This window comes from Scomber scombrus, chromosome 16 (genome assembly GCF_963691925.1).
Source record: "Scomber scombrus chromosome 16, fScoSco1.1, whole genome shotgun sequence".
Taxonomy (NCBI): domain Eukaryota; kingdom Metazoa; phylum Chordata; class Actinopteri; order Scombriformes; family Scombridae; genus Scomber; species Scomber scombrus.
Genome location: NC_084985.1, coordinates 5,397,206 through 5,421,642, shown reverse-complemented (window position 1 = coordinate 5,421,642; position 24,437 = coordinate 5,397,206). Strand labels below are relative to the sequence as shown.

At 36.4% G+C, this 24,437-nt stretch overlaps 2 protein-coding genes across 2 annotated transcripts in view; both read right to left on the bottom strand.

Annotated features, from left to right (window-relative positions):
- LOC133995871 (uncharacterized) overlaps window positions 1-24,437 on the bottom strand; it is a 33,534-nt gene that overhangs the window by 4,888 nt on the left and 4,209 nt on the right. The window contains exons 3-8 of the mRNA XM_062435384.1: window positions 6,261-6,527; window positions 5,407-5,685; window positions 4,381-4,683; window positions 2,984-3,091; window positions 2,369-2,386; window positions 2,222-2,281 (exon numbers count right to left, since the gene is read on the bottom strand). Coding sequence (XP_062291368.1) covers window positions 2,222-2,281; window positions 2,369-2,386; window positions 2,984-3,091; window positions 4,381-4,683; window positions 5,407-5,685; window positions 6,261-6,527 — 1,035 coding nt within the window. The remainder of the gene's footprint in view (window positions 1-2,221; window positions 2,282-2,368; window positions 2,387-2,983; window positions 3,092-4,380; window positions 4,684-5,406; window positions 5,686-6,260; window positions 6,528-24,437) is intronic.
- LOC133996495 (major histocompatibility complex class I-related gene protein-like) lies at window positions 12,065-23,076 on the bottom strand. Its single transcript, XM_062436082.1, has 7 exons — window positions 23,021-23,076; window positions 21,795-22,063; window positions 21,449-21,727; window positions 21,046-21,348; window positions 20,560-20,667; window positions 12,191-12,208; window positions 12,065-12,107 (listed from the first exon to the last, which is right to left on the bottom strand). The coding sequence occupies exons 1-7, from the start codon at window positions 23,074-23,076 to the stop codon at window positions 12,094-12,096; spliced, it is 1,047 nt and encodes a 348-aa protein (XP_062292066.1). The 3' UTR covers window positions 12,065-12,093.

Genomic DNA, 24,437 nt, shown 5'->3' with positions numbered 1-24,437 from the left:
AGTGTGTGAACTTTTTAATTTGAGTCTCTGTTATCTTTTCCTGTCTGTGCTTGTCTGCTGCTAAAGTCCAAAACACATCGTATCATGTAACATAGAATCTGACACATTAAACATGATTTATTTAGATATTCAACATTGATAATAACTTCAGCTGAAAGAATTCACATGACTGCATTAGTATTGTTGTATCTCAGTCTCTCAACTTCCTACACTAAAATTAAACCTGCTAAACTTTTAGTTTCCTTTTTATCAATAGTTCAGATTTCCGTACAGATCTCTCTGGATTGTTGACATGGCTACATTGACAGAAATATAAGTACTGAAAAATGTTTAAATACAAAGTAATATAACTTTAGGAATTACAGTAAAAAGGTTGTCTCTGATGTCAACAACGACATCGTCACCAAACTGGACAAAGCTGTGATCAGAACCACGATGCAGTGGCTGATTTCATCATTATTGCTGCTTTTAGAGTCACAGTTAGCTTAAAGCAGAAAAGTGAGAGACTTAAACTGAAAGGTTTTAAAGCATCACTTCATGTTTGTATGTGCTTTGACTTTGGACTTGATTTTTATATCCAGATTACAAAAGATTCAGAAATGGGAAGCAACCAAGACCAAACAGTGTAAGGCTCCACATCAGTCTTCTAACCCAAAATATGACAAGAAAAAGGTAAAAGGTTAATTAATTATTTGAGGGGATGATATTCAATTGGGAAAAGTGACACATAATCAGCCATCCGCCCTCTATGTTATTAGTAGAGCTTTGATTTTTCTGATCTAACAAAAGTTGATTAAAATACACACACAGAGACACACAGACAAACACAAACACAAACACGCACACACACAGAGACAGAGACAGACAGACAGAAAGACAAACAGACGCACACGCACACACACACACACACACACACACACACACACACACACACACACACACACACACACAAAGCATCCAGATCTCATGATCTCAGGGTTACTGTTCAGAACTGAAAGGACAGACACACTGTGATTGTATGGTATGTTTCCATTTTATTTTCCCACATCTGGCCCCCAAAAAGCATGTGATGTCACATTTCTGATGCAGGTATTACATATCAATCAGTGATCACAGATTGTAAACAGTGTTAGAGAAGGACACTACAGTTTGTTAGTTATAGTGTGCTACTAAAAATGGTGATGAAACACACTAGAATAATAACTTTTTATATTTTCAAAAGCAGTGCAGCAGTGTTTCTATTGATCATCATTGGTCAAGCTTAGCAAGAGTGAACTCGGAATTACTGAAAAGCCAAACAAGAGCATAAAAGGAGCAAAATGGCATTGCATCAGATTCTGGCAATCATTTATATATTTCTATATATTTTAAAGTGGGACAAGTTTGTATCTAGTGTTCAAACTATGGAAGAAATCACAATGAAACTGGGAAACAAAAATATTAAAAATGTTTTCATTTGTGACCTAGTGCAGAATCTTCATTAGCGTTTATAAAATGATACTGTCTGTCTAACTAATTGTGAGTGAAAGCATGAGTAGATCAACATTTAATGTTTTATAATGTTTGGTTTCAGCTTTAAGAGCAGAGTTTAAAGTGCTGAGTATCATCATGTTTCCCATTAATGGATTTAATGCTAATGATCATCAAATAAATTTGATATCAGCAGATAAAATATGCTTGAATGGAGTAACGTTGTGACTCTTTGGTGTCTGGTAGCTGCTGCAGTGATTCATCTCCACCAAAGGTCTGAGGAAACAGCTGGACAGCAGCATCACTTCTCTCCAGATGTTGTTACTCCTGCAGTGGAGGATTCACATCAACATTAATGCTTCTGTCAGCTCTCAGATAATCTTCACAGATATCATTCTTCACTGCATCCACTGAGGACCTGAAACTCATAAATCTGATCTATGAATTCACACTTTAGTTTGATGTAGTTTTTGTCGATTTAAATTCATGGTGAAAAATAAACAGAATCTTTATTTGAGTTCAGTTTAGTGGTCATAACATACGGTATTTAATTTCATTATAAGCAATATGTTTGACTTTGGTCCAGAATGTAAAATATTAAATCAGTATTACAATAAAACCGCAGTGTCAGCTGTTTCCTGTAACTATACTGGATCAATTCAAAGAGAGATTCTCTCAAATCAACCAAACAGTTTTTTCATTCTTTCTTCCTTTTTTTACAAAGACAGTGATGACTTGATGAAATACTCACTGTGATCAGTTAAGGGCTGCATCTTGACACAAGAAGTTTCAGTGGATGATGAGTCTGAAGCTTTGAAAGAGAACAAAGTGTCAGTAATTCAATTTAAACTATTAGCTGCAGAGAGAGATAAACTATCTAAAAAGTCAGAATACTCACAGTTTGCAGGCCTGAATCCTGAAATACAGATGAGAGATTACAGTACTTTAATATTTGAAATGTCAATTCAAGTATAGTATAATTTCAAGTGTACAAGTGCTACAGTTAGATGGACAAGTGCAATTTACTGGAACATCATTATTATTATGTATATTATTTATTATTGTGTTACTTATCTGTGCATTATTTATTACTTAAACCTTTATTTATGCTGATTTTTGGTGCTGCAAATGACATTTTGTTGTGTTTTTATATGCAATGACAATAAATATCTATCTATCTATCTATCTATCTATCTATCTATCTATCTATCTATCTATCTATCTATCTATCTATCTATCTATCTATCTATCTATCTATCTATCTATATATATATTTTTATGAAACAAAGAAAACACTAATACATGATTTATAGAAATGTATTTCTGCTTTAATTTCAAACGGTAAGACAATAACTCTCCAGTTAGAGGACAAGGTACTGAACATCAGCCAGGTTACACTGTTATTTGTTTTATTCATTCAGAATAAATATTTTTCTGAAATATTTGAATTCTGATCTAAAGTATATTGAAACAGTGAAGTTAACTTGGCTTGAAGAGTATTGTTGTCCCTCACCATTATTTCTCCTTCTCCAGATGAAGACTCCAGTGATGCAGACTGCCAGGAGCAGCAGTCCTACAACACCTCCAATAACAGGACCAGCAGGGAACTCTGAGGGAGGAACTGGAACTAAAACACAACATTCACAGTGTGTCAGGAGCATGACTATGCACTTTAGGTATTTTCACCTATAATTATCAGAACTGATGTGTGATAATCAAACATCATTAATGACAATAACATTTGTTACTTTGATCTCCTTAAAGCACAGGGCTTTCTCCATCATGATGCACGGACAGTTTGGGAGTTTTCTGATGAGGAAACTTATTATTGTTCAGGATGTGCAGAGTTGTAAACATGACTACAGCAGCTCAGTTATATACTGCCAAAAGTAGATAATGTCGCTTTTTGTGAAATTCACGTTACTGTACATGTTGATCTGATGGTTTAATTTGGCATCACAATAATCCATACAATCACCATCTGCAGGTTTATACCACATTACAGTTTCTGACCTCTGTGTGTCCATCCTGTGTCTATGTTGAACCTATCCCCTGTCTTTTATATTATATTACAACAATACATTTGTTGTATTTTATGTTTTTCTTATTGTAATACTAGAGTTTTATTCCTTATCTTTTTCATCATGTCATCTTTGAGTTGATCACCCTGTCCTCCCTGAAAGCTCTTGATCTCTCCTGCATGATCACATTTTTCCTCAAATCAGCATCAGATGTATTTTGTTCTTACCTTTTTTAATAAATCTTACTTCCACATACAAACAGTAGATTGTCTCTGACAGTACAAAAGATAGAATTGAAATTAAAAATTTGATGCAGCATTTTTCATAATGTATTTCTTTTTTCCGTCTTTTCATATTTAATTTGGTTAGATTTGTGTGCTTTACCTGTAAATCATGAATAAAGGGTTTTGTGTGACTTTAATACAGTTTCTGTACAAAACTGACTCAACCTTTTCCTGACCACCTGAGCAGGTGGCTGGTGGACTGTGCAAAAGTGTGTTGCTGTATTAGCAACAGCACAACCTCAACTGCTCCTTTCCTCCTAATGGAGCGTATTCTGATGACCAGACTGGTGCAGGTGAGGAACTTACCTCAGCTAAATACCTGTGCTCCTAACCATGTGCTGCAACATTACTAAATTCAAACTGGTCCTCATTACATCCACCAAAGTACTTTAAGTAGGTTATGTACATAAGATAAAAAGGACATTTGTTAACTGGCCTTAACTAACTCTCAGCTTCAGAAAGTCACGACTGATAACTTTGTTTCAAACTCATTCAGATTGTAATATCTGAACCCAGAGTTAACATCTTCATAATATTCACATCAACCACATGTGTAACAAATGTTTTGAGGCAACAACATTGTAAAGTCAGTATTTCTATCTTACCACAGTTGGTTCTGATCACAGCTTTGTCCAGTTTGGTGATGATGTCGTCCTTCACACCAGAGAGATGAAACACACATTCGTACCTCCTCCAGTCTTCAGGTGTGACTGATGAAAGGTTCAGGTCAACACTCATCTGGAAGGATCCATCATGGTTAGGGAGGATCTCTCCAAGTTCCACGTCCTCATGAAGCTCCTCTCCATCTTTCCTCCAGAATATCTCGGCTCTGTCAGGGTAGAAACCTGTAGCGAAGCAGCTGACTGGAGAGGAGGGAGTCTTCTGGAGGAGAGACACTGAGGGAAGGTCTGGAGAGAGAGAGAGAGAGAGAGAGAGAGAGAGAGCGAGAGAGAGAGAGAGAGAGAGAGAGAGAGAGAGAGAGAGAGAGAGAGAGAGAGAGAGAGAGAGAGAGAGATATCAGCTACTCCTAAAGATCTCCAACCCCTCCAGCTGTGCAGTAAAAGACTGTTTTTTTGTTCGGATGTTTAGTTTCTGAAAATGTACACACAGAATAAGAAATGCTTTACTAATAAAGGATGATTGGACTATTCATCCTTTTACTAATGTAAAATTACCTTAAATGCACAGCCAGTTTAAAGGCAGCTTGTAGGGTTGTTTTGTAAACTATCATTACACTTAAGTCTCTAGTTTCATTGCAGTACACTGACAATAACAACCAATTACGCTGCAGTGGTGTGCATTTTTACCTATTTGCGCTGGTAAACACCACCAACTTTGGAGTGGCAACTTACTTATGAGTAAGAATTCTGAATATGGCCAGTCTTTAAGGGAAGTGACAGTTTAATTTGCCATCACATTGGGTTAACTGCATTTCTAACCGAGATTTCTCTTGCTAGGGTTAAAACAAACAAAAAACAAACAAAAAAAGCAGAGGGTACCTTTAAATGGTATGGATCAGGACATCCTTACTATATAATATATATTGCTACAAATATTAGTTTGGAGCTATTTTAGAAATTGAGGATACAAACATATTAAGTCTATTAGACTACATCATGTCATATGATTACCTGGTGTTTGTAGGGACGTTTTTCCACAGTTCACATACTTCTTAAGGAAATGCAAACAGTTATAGGTAACGGAAATCTTCCAATTAACATTGCCAGTCCTATCTCTGTCCCAGTTGTGTTTGGTGACGACAGCTTGTGGCTTTGGAGCAATCCATGTCATTGTCTCCATGTCAAATGTCAAGAAATCTTCACCATTATAGCCATATTGAATAAATCCCTCATATTCTCCAGTCTCATCATCCCATTCACAGCCATTCATCCTCTGAAAAACATTGGCACCTGAAAGAGAGACACAAAGAAAAAAACTGCAGCAAAACAGAGTGCAATCCTCACCATTGAGCACTGCAAATACTGCAAAAAAGACAGATGAGATTTTAGCATAACTGGTTTGGAGTGAATAAACAAGGCTATGCAAAGTGTAGTTTGTCAGAAGTTGGCTTAATAGACAGTGTGATACATGAATATATATACAGAGTAGGAGAAGTAGAGGTTGTGAACTGGAAACAAAACCATTTGCCTTAACCATGAATTTTCAGGAAGACACCAACAGCAGAACGGCTGATCATGCGAGTCAAACGTTTGCTATGTCAGAACTTATTCAGCAAAGGTGTTTCCATCTCTTGGAGCATTAACTCTTATTTAAAAAAGGCAGAAAACACATGTGAGTGTAAAACCTTTTTTGCAAAATTGTAGGAATTTGTGGATGTTTTTTTTCAAATGTTGCCCTTTTCATCAACCATCATACTTTAAAATGCTAAGAAAAAAACACTAATGGAAACAATGGCTAATGTTCCAGAAAATAAACTTAAGCAACTGAAAACAGAACCAAAAGAATAAAAGAAACTGTAAAGTACCTTCAAACTGGTTAAAGCGCTGCTTCAAACTCTCGATGACGCCTCTGAAGACGTGCTGGTTATGGGAACACTGATTAGAGTACCACTCAAGATGCTTAGGATCTTCTTCTACTATTTTTTTCATCCATCTTGTTTTGGGTTCTGGACGTTTTCCATTGCTGTCGCAGTAACCCACCTCAACTTCATCAACAAGTGCAACAGCTACAAACTCCGGAAAGTTTGAGACGCCAGCCGTAGCAGTAAGAAAAAACTTCAGGGAGTGTTTCTCTGTTTGACAAAAACATTTTTGAATTAGGCAAAATACTTTTTATGTCCTGCACGATTGGTTTTCAGTCGTGTAGTCTGGACATGACATTTCACTAAGCAATTACATTTCAAGACCTGTTGTTGTTATATTTGGACATTGTGGAATGCTTTGATGCCTGCCATGGTGTAGATGCAGAATAACAGTAACATAGGTTTTCATGACCAAAGAAACAAATTCTGACATTACATGTGTATATGATATAGTACATAGGTTTGCACAAAGCATTTTATCATACAGAGTACTTCTATGAAAGTTTACCACAATAACGTCATTTTTTGTTGCTTGCGTTTATGACTAAAATTGTGTGTGTTGAGAATTTCAGTGTGTATTATTGCCCTGCATAACTTCTAGTTTTTAAGTGGTAAACAGCTGTAAAGGCCAGTAACTGCAGCCTGGGTGTGTTGATCCTGAAGTGGGTATACACCACCTAATCTGTTTAACTGTGGCGTCTACAGCAGCACCTAAGACTGGCAGCCAAATGAGAGACGCTGGACATGACACACAGACTGGCAGTTCATGTGATATTATATTATACCATCACATGAGAAAAATATCATAAACTCATTAACATTATTATATTACAAGATGATGATCGCTAAGCCACAAGGTGTAAATATAACAGAGAAAACACCCTGCTTAATATGTATTCTCTGAAAATTGCATATTCTGATTAATTATTTTGAGTTATTGTCAGTTTCTCAAATGTGAATATGTGTGTTTTCTGCTTTCTGTTATTATTCTTTTATAATACAGCAAACTGAATATCTTTGGGTTGTGGACTGTTGGTCAGAACAAAACAAGACATTTCAGCTAACTAACAACTAATTGATTTATTGACATTGGAAATAATTGTTAACTGCAGCCCTAATATATGTATTTAATTTAAATGTTTTTACGGCTGAATGATAACATACTTACCTTCCTCTCCCTGACTATAGACCTAATATACTATTATTAATTGGAAAATGAGAAGAAAAGCCATTCTGATTAATCATCGTTGCTTTATGTTTCCCTTACTAATCAGACCTACAGTGAAGACAAATGAAACCAATTGAAACATTTTAGATTGGCAATCAGAGAGCTAAACTTGAGGTTGATATTACACCTGAAAAAAACTGCACTGATGTAGGATCAGATCAGTCCGATCAGCTGAAGGGTCTAATCACAGAATAATTATGTTATACGCAAAAAATTATACTAAGTCTAATAAGGAAGGAAATTAAATTAATGAGAAACACTGTATGTTTTTAATATAAAAGATTCATGTGTCATGTAAAGTATCTGTATCTTAATTCAACCAACCCTAAATTGGCATAAGTGAAAATAATTTCACTGCGACATGGTGCACCACTCCTGAGAAACACGGTAAACTAAAGAAAAGAAATAATGAAAAATGATCTTACCTGCAAAAGCAAGGTGACAAAACAGAAGCAACAAAATTAGTCTTTTCATCTTGTTTTGAGTTAAGTTGAAGTTCTGTCTGAAGGGTGTGAGCAGGACTGCCAGGTTTTCCGGGTAAGGCAAGGAATTGTACTTTGGACTTTTGTTCATAAAAAATAATAAAAATGAGCATTGTTGGGAATAAATTGATGCACTTGAGCTCACTATGTCCTTATGAATCTACACCTTTTTCTTTCTGCTATTGGGCAGCATTTCCATATGCACTCCAGATATTAAACATATTTTTAGTCAGAGCATAGGATAATGGGTAAGGCTGCAACTAAATATTATTATTGTTTTATTATCAGTGGGTTCAAAACATATTTATTTCATATTTACTATTAAATCTGAACTTACTTTTATGGCACACAATAAAACATGCTGATCTTTTTTTTTGTTCAAATTGATAGTTTTTTTTCTGAACAACAGTCAAAAATATGAGTTCATGAGAAACTGTGGAATTGCAAATATTCACATTTCAGAGGTTGATATCAGAGAATTACGTAACGGTTGAATCAATAATCAGAATTGTTGCTAATTAATCTTATGTCAGTTGAGTCAGTCTGGTGTTTAGTCTTCACTCTGTTTATGTGATAAATTATGATAATTAAAAAATACACCAAATTTGTACTGCACTTCTCATTCATTGTGTAGCTCCAAGTGCTACAGTTTCAATAGGCACAATCATTAACCCGACTGTGGGGACAAAGTGGTAAAGTCCAGGACTGTTTGAGATTTTCAAGTTTATTTCCTCTGATAGATGCAACAACTGTTTTAAACATTGAAAGTTTCTGTTCTTATCAACACAACACTGACATTATGGAAATCAGACAATATAAATCTATTTGCCTGTATAGAAATTTTAACTATCAACCTCCTTTCTGATATCAAAACATCATGACGATCACTTACAGTATAGAGGTCTATGCAGGTTTTTTGTATCCGTTGCAATGTTAATAGAGAGAATAAAGATTTTAGGGTTTCTTTTTTGATAATTTGTAAGTGCTTAAATCTTCAGTAACACAATAGAATTTTCTTTTTTTTTTTTTTTTTAAAGGAAATTCTTCAAGCAGATTTCCTTTTCTTACTTTCTTAATTAAAAAAAGTCTGCTGTGAATTGTGAATTCTTCCACATTGGTCAGTGTGTTGCTCCTTCCTCCATGCACAGCATGCAATGACCCCAAGAGGATGGAGATCCTAGAGGAGGCAGTGGCAGCCGAGAGATTTCACAGTTATGTTGCTCTCTAGTGATAATATAGAGAAAGATACACTCAAAGTCACAAGGTTCATTATTACTGTGAGTTGACCAAAGTGTTACCCAAAACTTGTTACAAAATCTTTAAGCCTTCAAAGTTGAATATTTTAAGTATACATATGTATAACATTACAGGAACACCTCTTATGCAGGTTTTCAGGGGGATTTTATTTATTTCCTGAAGGTAAATATAAAGTATTTTGGAACAAATGCGAACGTAAATGACACTACATTGCTTAATTATAGCAGCTACATCCACAGTTAAGACAACCACACATAACATAAGAACACGTCTCTAACTGGAATAAACAATGTAATTACTAAAAATACCTCAAGCAGTCTGATGGCAGATGGCAGGAAAGATTTCCTGCAGCATTTAGTCCTGCACCTCGGTATGATCCGCCTGTGACTGAAGGCACTCGACTGAACCACCTCCAGGGCATGGAGTGGGTGAGTTGAATTGTTCCTAACAGACTTCAGCTCTGCCACTTTCTGAATCATGTCCAGTTCATCGCCAATGATGGAGCTCGCATTTTTTAAAATCAGTTTGTTGACTCTGTTTCTGTCCGCTGTGTGAGCACTTTCCCTCAGCACACCACACCAAAGAACAGAGCACTGGCAACAACAGTCTGGTAGACTGTGCACAGTAGAGGCCTGCTCAGTCTTCTTAAAAAGAATAGAATAGAGTTTATGGCCATTTGCACAAGTACAATACAGTACAGGCACATAGGAATTCTTCTGTGTTCTCTCACAGTCATGTTAAAAAAGAGGCGAGTAATAAAAGTAAAAGTAAAAAAAAGAGATAAACAAAGAAGCTATTTACAAATACAAAAACAGTACAAATATACATATACAATAAATAAGACAAGAAAAAAAGATACGGTGGTGCACAGTATAAAAAATTAAAAACAATCAAAATATATGATAAATATTATGAGTATTGGTGTTTTGAAAAGGAAAAAAATCTTATTGCACATTATATTTTGCACAATTATATATTGCACATGTTGAGGAAGTTGGTTATATTGCACATTCTGTGTATGTGGGGGCAGGTATATATATATATATAGTGTCAGTGAGGAGTGAGATGTTTCCATCCCTCCTTAATGTCCTGTGCCACTAGCCTGACAGTGGCTGGGAAGAAGCTGTTGTGGAAGCGGACCCTGTGAGTTTTGATGCTCACAGGCCTACGATGTCTCAGGTTGTAGCCTGAGTCCACCCATTTGAACAGGGAATGTGCTGGGTGATGTTTGTCCCTGAGGATACCCTGTGCTCTCCTCCTGCAGCGCTGGGTGTATAAAAGTACAATCGGCTTTGACCCTTCTTATACAGTGCCTCCATGTGGAACTTTTCAGTCCAACTTGCTGTCCAGCTGCACTCTAGGGTGTCTGCAGCTGGATACCAGTATCACATAGCAACTGAGACTGGTTTGGGCCTCTTCCTGCTAATGTTTACAACCACGTCTTTAATCTTTGAGCTGTTGAGCTGTAACTGGTTGTGGTTGTACCAGTCTACAAAGTTCCCACCCGTGTGTCCCTGTACTCCCCCTCACCTCCTCCCTTGATAAGACCAACTGCTGAATGATCTGAGAACTTCTGAGGAAAGCAGTTGTCAGTGTTATATTGGAAGTCTATGTAAACTGAAGAGGATACATATGCATGCACATTTTGGGCCTGATGTAGGAGAGGACCAGTCTCTCAAGGGTCTTTATAATATGTGAGGTGAGTGCCACAGGCCTGTAGTCATTGGAGTCAGCGGGGTGCCTTTTTTTTGGGAACAGGGACAAGGCAGGATGTTTTCCACAGTGTGGGAATCCTCAGCAGATATAGGCTCAGATTGGATAAGTGTGTGAGAATTCCACACAGGTGACTGGAGTAGGACTTCAGCAGTCTGGGGCATAGTCTGTCAGGTCCAGCTGCTTTCCCGAGCTTCAGTTTGTCCAGTTCCCTCCTGACCTGAGATGAGTGAAGTGTTATATGTGAGATGGTGAAGGAGTATGAGCCAAAGGCAACAGGCAAGATGAGGTGGAGCCGTCAAATCTATTAAAGAACAGATTGAAGTCATCAGCCAGGTCCTGATCTCCATCGAACAGCTCCTTTCTGCTCCAGACCTGTGATCTGCCTCATGCCAGCCCAGACCTGCTGAAGATCTGAAGACAAAAAATGCCTCTCTGCAGTAACATTGTGGCTCTTTGGTGTCTGGTAGCTGCTGCAGTGATTCATCTCCACCAAAGGTCTGAGGAAACAGCTGGACAGCAGCATCACTTCTCTCCAGATGTTGTTACTCCTGCAGTGGAGGATTCACATCAACATTAATGCTTCTGTCAGCTCTCAGATAATCTTCACAGATATCATTCTTCACTGCATCCACTGATGACCTGAAACTCATGAATCTGATCTATGAATTCATACTTTAGTTTGATGTATTCTGTGACTCTCTGATGATATCTGTGACTTCACATCTCATCATTCATTAAAACAAGTTTTCTTGATGTACATTTATGGTGCAAAATAGAACAAAAACAGTGATACCACAGCATAGTTAGAGTTTAATACTAGTGGTCATAATGTACACCACTTGATTGCATTATATGCAATATGTTTGATTTTAGTCCAGACTGTAAAACATTCAATCTGTATTACAATAAAACCTCAGTGTCTGTTTCCTGTAATTATACTGGACTAAGAAATTGGAGTATTATATCAGTATACTGTAGCTAGTTTCAGGAGGAGCAACAAAGGAGCTGCACACTGCAAACGGTTGATGACATGATGAAATACTCACTGTGATCAGTTAATAGCTGCATCTTTGACTGAAGAATTTTAAAAGGATCATGAGTCTGAAGCTTTAAAAGAAAAACAACGTGTCAGTAAATCAATTTAAACTATTACCTACAGTGAGAGATAGATAAGCTGACAGAATACTCACAGTTTGCAGGCCTGAATCCTGTAATACAGAGGAGAAATGACAGTACTTCAAAGTTTAAAATGTCAGAATTATTATTTTATGCTTTTATTTCAAAAGGTAAGAGAGTAACTCTCCAGTTAGAAGTCAAGCTACTGAACATCAGCCAGGTTACACTGTTATTTGTTTTAATGATTCAGAATAAATATTTTCCTAAAATAGTTTAATTCTGTGCTCAAATATGTTAAAACAGTGAAGTTAAATTGGCTTGAAGAGTATTGTTGTCCCTCACCATTATTTCTCCTTCTCCAGATGAAGACTCCAGTGATGCAGACTGCCAGGATCAGCAGTCCTACAACACCTCCAATAACAGGACCAGCAGGGAACTCTGAGGGAGGAACTGGAACCAAAACACAACATCCACAGTGTGTCAGGAGCATGACTATGCACTTTTAGTATTTTCACCTATAATTATCTAAACTGATGTGTGATCATCAAACATCAGGGCTTTCTCCATCATGATGCACGGACAGTTTGGGAGTTTACTGATGAGGAAACTTATTATTGTTCATGATGTGCAGAGTTGTAAACATGACTACAGCGGCTCAGTTATATACTGTCAAAAGTAGATAATGTCTCTTTTTAAGTGAAATTCACGTTACTGTACATGTTGATCTGATGGTTTAATTTGGCATCACAATAATCCATACAATCACCATCTGCAGGTTTATACCACATTACAGTTTCTGACCTCTGTGTGTCCATCCTGTGTCTACGTTGAACCTACCCCCTGTCTGTGTTGTATTACACATTTTGCGTTTTTGTAATTGTAATGCTAAAGTTTTCTATTATTTACCTTTTTTATCCTAATATTTCTTTACAGTATAATAAAAAGAAGGAACATTAAAAGTAAAATGAAAACTTTGGTCGAGCATTTTTCATATTGTATATCTTTTTTCTGATTTATTTTTTCATATTTCATTTATTTTTTTATCATGAATAAAAGGTCCCTAACCCTTTATTGAGGTTTCTGTATAAAACTGACTCAACCTTTTCCTGACCACCTGAGCAGGTGGCTGATGGACTGTGCAAAAGTGTGTTGGATTAGCAACAGCACAACCTCAACTGCTCCTTTCCTCCTAATGGAGCGTATTCTGATGACCAGACTGGTGCAGGTGAGAAACTTACCTCAGCTAAATACCTGTGCTCCTAACCATGTGCTGGAACACCACTAGATTTAATTGGTTTTCATTTAATCTACTGAAATATTTCAAGTCATGTGCATAAGGTAACAAGTACATTCGTTAACTGGACTTAAGTCTCAGCTCCAGAAAGTCAGGACTGATAACTTTGTTTCAAACTCATTCAGATTGTAAAATCTGAACCCAGAGTTAACATCTTCATAATATTCACATCAATCACATGTTTATATTTGATTGGATAACAAATGTTTTGAGGCAACAACATTGTAAAGTCAGTATCTCTACCACAGTTGGATTTGATCACAGCTTTGTCCAGTTTGGTGATGATGTCGTCCTTCCCACCAGAGAGATGAAACACACATTCGTACCTCCTCCAGTCTTCAGGTGTGACTGATGAAAGGTTCAGGTCAACACTCATCTGGTAGGATCCATCATGGTTGGGGAGGATCTCTCCACGTTCCACGTCCTCATGAAGCTCCTCTCCATCTTTCCTCCAGAACATCATGACTCTGTCAGGGTAGAAACCTGTAGCGAAGCAGCTGACTGGAGAGGAGGAATTCCTCTGGAGGAGAGACACTGAGGGAAGGTCTGGAGAGAGAGAGAGAGAGAGAGAGAGAGAGAGAGAGAGAGAGAGAGAGAGAGAGAGAGAGAGAGAGAGAGAGAGAGAGAGAGAGAGAGAGAGATTCTCTTTAACAGGTACTCAGCCACTCCTAAGGATCTCCATGCACTCCATGTGTGTCTGAACTGCTGTGTTGCCTTGTACTAAGGGAAGATTTCCTGGTCTGTTTAAATGTGTCTATGAAACAACATCACATCATGCAACTCTACCTGTTCTCAGCAGAAAGTTTTTCCCATAGTCCAAACACCTCTTCACTAACTCAAGGCAACGCTTGGTGAAGAAGTTGCTCCAAATTTCCTTGCGAACACTGTCTCTGTCCCAGCTGTATTTGGTGATGGCGGCTTGTGGATTTTGAGCGACCCATGTCAGTGTCTTCAGGTCAAGTGCTATAAAATCTTCTCCATCATAACCAAAGTGGGAAAATCCCTTAAACTCTCCGGTCTCATCATCCCATTCACAGCCGTTCATCCTCTGGAACATGTGGACACCTGAGAGAGAGACAGAGAGTTCAGAGTGAGATCCAAGTCAGTGTTAGTAATTAAAGTGAGACTTTGTACATCTTTTTAACACTAAAATAGTTCCACCACGATGTCCTCTCTCAAACATTTCATATGGATTACAGCATGCTCACACAATCCCATCTACTGACCACAACTGTCCACCTGACCAGTCCGCCAGAGACTGATGTGCCTCAAGTCCTAGTCACTATGGCTTTAGTTTCACATCTAACAGTAATACTCACTCTACCAGACTTGGATCAATTCAACAATTCAATCATTCCTGTCATTATCACTAACAAATATTACACTAAACAACATAAACAAACTCAGCCTTGGACTACATTAATGCTGAGAGGATGCATCTGGCCCAGTGTCAAGTGGACTCCTCCCCTCAGGAAGCAAGGGAGCAATGCCCTTTTTGACTGTATTGTAGATATCAAATCATGGTAAGCAGATCTTTTCGGCTCAACCAGGACAAAACTGAAGTCTTGAAATTGCAAGCACTGGCACTAAACCCCTGTCAACAGGTGACAAACTACAGAGTCATCTTTGATTCAGATCTTAGTTTTGAACCCCACATTAGATATATCACTAAGAATGCATTTTATAGTGCGACTGTTCCTCTCTTAAGCCAATACAGAAACACTATTGCATGGATTGACTACTGTAATGCTCTGCTTTATGGTCTCTCTAAAATGAATATGGGTCAATGACATATAAGGATTTGCAACAACTCAATTGTAGAATAATAAAAAACAAGCATATCTAATGCAGTAGTTCAAACATTCAGAATGTTGTGTACCTGAAGCTCCATATTATACATTTGAAATTAAGTGATTTTAGTGGGTTTTTCAAGATTAATTGGCACTGGCCTTAAAAAGAGTCATGTGGTGCGACCATGATTCATCTTGAAATAAATCAATTTACTTAACACGCTTCACATCTTTTTTTACAAGTTTTCAGTAATATAAAGTGTTTGGAAACAAAGTATTTGAATTCTTTTTACATTTTTGTAAATGATGAACTTTTATTTAGATAAGATATTTCAAGATGAATCATGGTCGCACCACATGACTTTTTTTTCAGGCCAGTGCCAATTAATCTTGAAAAACCCACTAAAATCACTTTCAAATTGTAATATGAATTGTCAGGTACACAACATTCTGAATGTTTGAACTACTGCATTAGATATGCTTGTTTTTATTTTCTAAAATTGAGTTGTTGAAAATCCTTATACGTCATTGACCCATATAGCTCAATTACTAACAAGATCAGATCAGAAAGAAAGCACACATTACACATATTTTAAAGTCTCTGGACTGGCTACCTGTTTACTTCAGAATTGGTTTCAAGATCCTTAACTGGTTTATAAAGCTCTTTATGGTCTTAGTCCTACCTATTTCTCATATCTGCTTTTATCCTATAAACCCTCTAGAATCCTCAGGTCTTCTGGTAGTGGCCTGGAAATATACAAACTGACATCAAGAGGCATTGTAAACTTTGAAGCTAAAACTTATCTGATCTGAACTTTTTAGAAATCTAAACATAATAACAAGGGCAACACACACAAACAAAAAAGATATACAAAAAAAACCACGACTACGAGATTCAAATGCAGAACCCCTGTTGCTCAGTTTTTCACTGAATCCTGCAAAAACCTACCATGGAAGCTATATGAAATATTAACATTGACCACACATTTATAAAGAGTCCCTCACATTAAATGACCAGTAATAGAGTGAGGGATATGAGGGAAGTACGTATATTTAGCGAATTGTGTACGAGTTTCAACATCTAAACTTGTGTGTTTATAAATGTAACTATATCTATTTGCTATTTGACAAAAACACAACTTAACATTTTATAGTACTTTTACTTACCTCCAGTTTGGTTCAGTTGTTGCTTCAAAAAGTCAATTTGAGCTTTGTATCTGTATTTGTTTGACAAACACTTACGAGTGTACCATTCCAAGAGTTGTGGATCATCATCTAACATTTTTTGTGCCCAGCCCTGTTTGGCTTCTGCTGTATTACTGATGCTGTCACAGTATCCTACTGGAACTTCATCAACGAACCCAACAACCATAAAAACTGGGAGGTTTTTGACTCCAGAGGACGCTGTGAGGAAAAACTTCAGCGAGTGTTTCACTGTAAGAGAAAGAGGTTTTAAGGGTTTTTAAGTTCATATCCATAGTCATAATAATGGCCAGGAAGCCAAAAACACAATTTAATACAAAAATAAATGCTGGATGTGTCAAAAGGCATTTTTTTGTTGGCACATTTGCCATAATGACTAAGTCAGCTACATTAACCTAACTGATCATCATATTATATAAGGTTAATAATGACTACACACTGTAAACATTCATGTTTAAAACTAATCAAAATGTTAAATCTTTATATAAATATCACTGCTATGGGATTCATCAAAGAGAGTCAACATATGATGAGCAAAGTATATAAATCAACTCAATCACAAAATATCTTAATTTTTAGACATGTATGTGATGTTATCATATTATTTAATTTGATTAATCACAGTTTTTAAAACCTTTATATAATCATAATAATTAATATGAGTTATTAGTACAGTAGGAAGCTGCTATGATATAAGCCCAGCAACCTGTGTTGGTGTGTTTGAAAAAATAAAACAACATTTTACAAATCTGATGGAATAATTTCATAATTGTCACTTATCTGAATAATGTTCAATAACATCAGTATGAAAGTAAAATAATAAATAATGAGTTTATTTAACTTGATGATTTCAAGATAAAGACCTCATTATTACAAAATAACTTGATGATAATTAAAATTAACCTCTAAATTATGAGGTAAATATCTTCAACGTAAGATACTTAATAGTAATATATATATATAGGATTTCCATTACCATTAGAGCAAATTATTTGAAGAAAATATCTCTGAATAGTTTTCTCCTTCCGTTAATGCAATGCTCCTAAAGGTGGTCTTATAAAACATTAAATGCATTGGTGTTATTCACTGTATATTTACAAATAAACAAATAAACAACTCCAGATACAAAATGTAAACACTCCTCCTCTACTTGACTGGTGATTATATTACATACTGTATTATATTGATAATCTGAGTTTACGGTATGAGCAGGGGCGATTTAAGAGTTGACAAGATCCGCAGAGCCAGGGAAATGTAACATGAATAGAATTTAATTTTACTGCATTGTATGACCAATGTTAACATTAGTGGTCTTAGTGGTGATTTATTTTGGTCCTTATTAAACATTTTCCAAAAACATTGCACATACAAATACATAGCAATCATTTTTAATTGCATTTCACTCAGTAACACTGCCTTTAACTGAAATGTCTTCACTCTTAATCACTGCTGTTATAACCTCACTCAGATTCAGGCAACAGCTGGTAATACGATCACTTATCAGGAAAGGCTAAAATGTTTCAGACCTGATGTAATCGCATTAATGGCTCTTTATGGACATCCTTGCAGGTTATGTAATAGATATCGGAGAGAAATGAAAGAAGCAACACAGTACTAGTCAGAAATTTGGACACAATTCCTCATTGAAGAGAATGGGAATGTGTGTCTCTTAAGAGGTCGTCCTCATTTCACGTATTTCTATAAGATCATTTTGGTCCAAGCTTCGGACTGATGGCTGCTGCTGTGAGTATGAAACTGATTTATGTTCAACAGAGCTGTGTGCACACCACTTCTAATTATAAAGCCACGCAAATTGAGCTGAACAGTTTGCGTTTTTAAGTCATTTATTTACGTATTTATAAGTAGCCTATCTATTAGAACCATTTACAAAGGGTGACTTATTAAAAAAAGCCGGCTCGTCTAACTTAAAGTGAAATATAACACTCGGCCATTAATACCGTTACTTACATTACACATTTTAAAAAGTTAATCTCACCTGAAAGTGTGACAGGAAAGAAGATAAGCAGAAAAACGAACTCCATCTTCTTCATAGTATGACTTTTTGAAGAGTCCAGTCGAGTGAACACCAGTGAACAACAAGTCCGTTTTAATTCTGTTGTGTTTTCGTGTGTTGTGTGGGATGGTGGGAACAAAGTAGGTCACCAGTATCAAATTACAGCAGCCGCCCAGCACACTTTTTTTAAATCAATAATATGTACAGACAAACATTTTATTCTAGGAGCAAGTATTTATATTCGACAGCTTAAAGTACAAAACAAAGAAATATGCAAGTTCACTGTGCAAGTGCTTTAAATTAAATATTAAAATAATGAATAGCTCAAAAGAAACACACCATAAAAGGAAATGTTAGTACAATTACAAATCGTTTTTTAACTTATTTAAGAAAAATATGCTAATATTTAATAAAAATGCTAATACTGAAGAGTATTTAAGTATTCAAAAATATATCTATATAGTATAAAATTGTGGAAAGGTTCACAAATGTATGTGTAAAAACATGAGTGCTTCCAAAATGAAACTGTCAAACAAAGTGTGAGTGAAAGCGTTAGTAGTGGTGTATTTAATGTTTTATGATGTTTGGTTTCAGCTTCAAGAGCAGAGTTTAAAGTGCTGAGTTAATTAATGGATTTAATGCTAATGATCATCAAAGACAGTATACATTTGATATCTAAAGATAAAAGATGCATCACTGGAGTAACGTTGTGGCTCTTTGGTGTCTGGTAGCTGCTGCAGTGATTCATCTCCACCAAAGGTCTGAGGAAACAGCTGGACAGCAGCATCACTTCTCTCCAGATGTTGTTACTCCTGCAGTGGAGGATTCACATCAACATTAATGCTTCTGTCAGCTCTCAGATAATCTTCACAGATATCATTCTTCACTGCATCCACTGAGGACCTGAAACTCATAAATCTGATCTATGAATTCACACTTTAGTTTGATGTATTCTGTGACTTCACATCTCAACATTCATTAAAACAAGTTATTCATGTATATTTATGGTGAAAAATAAAATAAAATATTGATGCTACAGAATCTTTATATGACTTCAGTATTCTCCTCAAAATCTTTAATGGAAAGACTTTCTGTCTTTTCATTAAAGACAAATACAAAGTCAAACAATATTCAATAAAACCTCAGTGGCAGCTGTTTCCTGTAACTATACTGGTTCACTTGACTCACTTTTTTTTTAACAAAGATGGACTCGCTGTATATTTATGAGAGTATTTTATCAATATACAGTTAGTTTCAGGAGGAAACAGAGGAGAGATTCTTCATACAGTATCTGCACATTGTTGATGACATGATGAAATACTCACTGTGATCAGTTAAGAGCCGCATCTTTGACTGAGGAAGTTTCAAAGGAACTTTAAAAGACAAAAAGTGTCAGTAATTCAATTTAAACTACTAACTGCATTTATTTGTGCAGAAGGAGACAGATAGAGAGATAAACTGACAGGCTTGAATCGAAAGAATTGAAATACAGACAAGAAATTACAGTAGTTCAAAATATAAAATGTCAGAATTCATAAAATCAAACAAAGAAAACACTAATACATGTGACATACTTTACATTTGGCTGATTTCTGCATTTATTTATTTTTGTTTTTCTTTTGAATAACTCTCCAGTTAGAGGTCATGCTACTGACCATCAGGCAGGTTACGCTGTTATTAGTATGGAATGAAAATAAGTCTGATCCATATTATTTTGTCTCCTGTGTTTATTACTTAAGATCAGGGGAAAAAATGTTTTGGCAGGTGAATTCAATGATTATTTTAAAATATATAGTTTGTTAGTTATCTAACATTGATTGACTAACATTCATGTCTTCTTTGTATTTTGATCAATTAATTTAATCAATACATGGAGAAATTAAAACTCACCAGGAGGAAAAAAAATATTGCTTTCAGTCCTAGTTATAACACTGTAGTGGTACAATTGTGCCCTCTTGTGGTCGAAATGACAATTAAAACAATTTTTGAAACAATCAAAACACATGCACAAAAATGTCACTTCATTTCACAGAGATTAAAAATCTGATACATATTTTCCTTAAATGTCAGCTTGAATTTGGTGGCTGAAATATGTTAAAACAGTGAAGTTAAAATGGCTTGAAGAGTATTGTTGTCCCTCACCATTATTTCTCGTTCTCCAGATGAAGACTCCAGTGATGCAGACTGCCAGGAGCAGCAGTCCTACAACACCTCCAATAACAGGACTAGCAGGGAACTCTGAGGGAGAAACTGGAACCAACACAAATTTATTTTACACAGATATTATTCCGAACTGATACGTGATAATCAAACATCACAGACAATTAAGGAATCCTGTCAGAGTTTTCTGCTGAGGAAACTTATTATTGTCCATGATGTACAGAGTTGTCAATATGAATACAAATCCAAGCATGCATCAATAAACACCATTATCTTTAATGAGGTTTCTGTACAAAACTGACTCAACCTTTTCCTGACCACCTGAGCAGGTGGCTGGTGGACTGTGCAAAAGTGTGTTGCTGGATTAGCAACAGCACAACCTCAACTGCTCTCCCAATGGAGCGTATTCTGATGACCAGACTGGTGCAGGTGAGCAACCACATTGTAAAGTCAGTATTTCTATCTTACCACAGTTGGTTTTGATCACATCTTTGTCCAGTTTGGTGATGATGTCGTCCTTCACACCAGAGATCTGAAACACACATTCGTACCTCCTCCATTCTTCAGGTGTGACTGATGAAAGGTTCAGGTCAACACTCATCTGGAAGGATCCATCATGGTTGGGGAGGATCTCTCCAAGTTCCACGTTCTCATGAAGCTCCTCTCCATCTTTCCTCCACAACATCTCGGCTCTGTCAGGGTAGAAACCTGTAGCGAAGCAGCTGACTGGAGAGGAGGGAGTCTTCTGGAGGAGAGACACTAAGGGAAGCTCTGGAGAGACAAGGGGGAGGGAGGCAGGGGGTGAGGTTAGAAACAGAAGAGGCAATAAAATATTGGGTCCATGAAACTACATCAGGCCATGTTAATCTACCTGTTCTCATCAGAAAGCTCTTCCCATAGTCCAAATATATCTTCACTAACTCAGGACAACGGTGGGTGAGGAAGTATTTCCACCATTCATTTTCAGGTCTATCTCTGTCCCACTGATGTTTGGTGATGACAGCTTGTGGTTTTGGAGCGATCCATGTCAGTGTCTTCAGGTCAAATACTAAGAAGTCTTCTCCATCATAACTGAACTGAACAAATCCATTAATCTCTCCAGTCTCATTGTCCCATTCGCAGCCAGTCATTCTCTGGAAGATGTGGACATCTGAGAGAGAGACAGAGAGCAGAGTGAGAGTTTGCTAATGATGAAAAACACAAATTTACATTTTTACCTCCAGTTTTGTTCAGTTGCTTCTTCAACATGTTGATGTGAGCTTTGTTCTCGTGTTGGCTTGACAAACAATTCTGAATGTACATCTGCAAGTGTTGTGGATAATCGTCTATCATTTTTTGTGCCCAGTCCTGTCTGGTTTCTGGTATCTTCCTGACGCTGTCACACTGACCTACTAGAACTTCATCAACCAACACAACAACCACATAATCTGGGATGTTTTTGACTCCAGAGGACGCTGTGAGGAAAAACGTCAGCGAGTGTTTCACTGTAAGAGAAAGAAGATTTAAGTACTCACGATAATAACATTTAATTACTTTCAGTATTTTGCCCAACATGAAACCTCAGACACACAAAGTTAATAACAAGCTGGTGATGAAAGTAGAACATTTACCAACCTTAGAGCCAGATATTATAATTGGACTGATTAAGACTAAAAAAAAGCTAAAAGGAGAGTGAATATTGACCGTCTATTGGCCAGGAAAACAAAAACACAACTCAAAATATTAATAAATGCCGGCAAGTTTTTGTTGGTACAATTGCCTTAACGACTAAATCAGCTTAATTGAATTTAGTGATCATATAATACAAAGTTAATAATGACTACACACTGCAAACATTCACGTTTAAAACCAATCAATATGTTAAATCCTGATATAGATATCTGTTCACTGCTATGGGATTCTGGAAAGTGGAACAACATATGATGAGAAAAGATAAATTACAAATATTTATCACTCGGATCTTAATTTACTTGAATACTCACGAAATATCTAAATTTCTAAAATGATGTGATTTTATTATATAATTTAATGTTATAAATCAATTTTTTTTTTAAATGTATATATTAACATAAGTAGGAAACTATGTTATACCACAACCTGATATGTGTTTAGTTGGTGTGGTGATATCTCCTCTTGTGTTGTATAAACTCCACCCATGCAGTTATTAAGGTGTTAATACATTGTTATTTTAGACAGTTTAGAAATAACTGTAGTTTTAAAATACACTGAGACATGGACTAGCCCTTGATTGATGCTACATATTAGATCAGATCAATCAGCTCCAGGGTCTAATCACAGAGTAGGCAAAAACACTTTGTCTTTCATATCAAAGATGCATGTGCCAATTCACTGTGTAAAGTATCTGCATTTTAATTTAATGTATCTTAACCGTAGTGCACCACTCCTGAGAAAAATGGTTAAAGAAAGGAAAGAATTAAAAGTTATCTTACCTGCAAAAGCAAGGTGACAAAACAGAAGCAACAAAATTAGTCTCTTCATCTTGTTTTGAATTAAGTTGAAGTTCTGTCTGAAGGGTGTGAGCAGGACTGCAAAATTTTGACTTCAGCTCAGTGTGAGATTTGTTCAAAGGAAGGTGAGGCGTTGCACTTTGGACTTTTGTTCATGCATTCATCATGCTGCAGTGTTATCAGTCATGAATTTGTTTTTCATTGCTTGAGAGAACGGATGTGTGGCGTGAGAGCATGTGAGAAGTGTCAATTGTGAGAGCCTCATGTTCATTGGGTGAAACTTTGCAGCTGCAGGTGTGAGCAGCAAAGTTTCCTCCAGAACATCTCGGCTCTGTCAGGGTAGAAACCTGTAGCGAAGCAGCTGACTGGAGAGGAGGGAGTCTTCTGGAGGAGAGACACTGAGGGAAGGTCTGGAGAGACAAGGGGGAGGGAGGCAGGGGGTGAGGTTAGAAAAAGAAGAGGCATTTAAATATTGGGTCCATGAAACTACATCAGGTCATGTGATTCTACTGTCTTCAAAAACTCAGGACAACTTGTTCCTGTTTTTAGTTTTTAGTCTCTGTAAGAATTATAACTGTCAACATCCTTTCTGACATCAAAACATCTTCACCAGTATAAAGGTCTAAGCAGGCAAACATTTCCAAACATCATTTACTGTATATCTGTTGCTGAGTTTTAATTGAATACCTTTTTTGGATTCATTTGATGATAATTTTCAAGTGCTTAAATATTCAGTAACACAATAAAGAAACGTTATTTGATTTTCACTTTACTGTATTGGTCTGATTTTCAATGGAAACATACTGTTTGTAAGAATTTAGCTTTAAATGTTGAAAACTTTAAATCAGGAAACTCTTTGTAATGTTGGAAGAAATGATCTGGCAGCTGTTTCTCTGGTGACTCACAGCTGAGACTGTTCAGGTTATGTTGCTCTCTAGTGGTGATATAGAGAAATACACTCTCTAAGTCAAAGAGATTCAGTGTACTTTATCATGAATAAACCACAATTCGTGATGAGTGTGTTTTTGTATTCACATTAACTTTTCTTTTATCCTCACACATTTTGATAACTGAAATGAACATTTGAAAAAGTAATCTCCTGCTTTTAGGCGTCAGAGACAAACTTCACTTATGTGTTCCCCAAAACATTTTACAGAAGCTTTAAGTCTACACATCTGAACATTTAAGACATATGATGATGTAACAAGAACACATCTTACGCAGGTTTTCAAGATAATTTTATTGATTGAGGGTAAATATAAAGCTTTTTGGAACAAATGAGAATAAAAATGACTTTAGAAAATGTAGAGTCACAAAAAATTCATATTTTACAAATCACCAGTGAAAAGAGAATTAACAAGTTAAAAATTAATCATTAACTTGTAATTGATT

Coding starts and splice junctions, on each gene's coding strand:
- LOC133996495 (XM_062436082.1), bottom strand. CDS start 23,076: ATGAAGAGACTAATTTTGTTGCTTCTGTTTTGTCACCTTGCTTTTGCA. Junction 22,064..23,020: donor CTTGCTTTTGCAGGTAAGAT/AACTTTTAATTC, acceptor TCTTTCTCTTAC/AGTGAAACACTCGCTGACGT. Junction 20,668..21,045: donor TGTGATCAAAACCAACTGTG/GTAAGATAGAAA, acceptor TGTTGGTTCCAG/TTTCTCCCTCAGAGTTCCCT.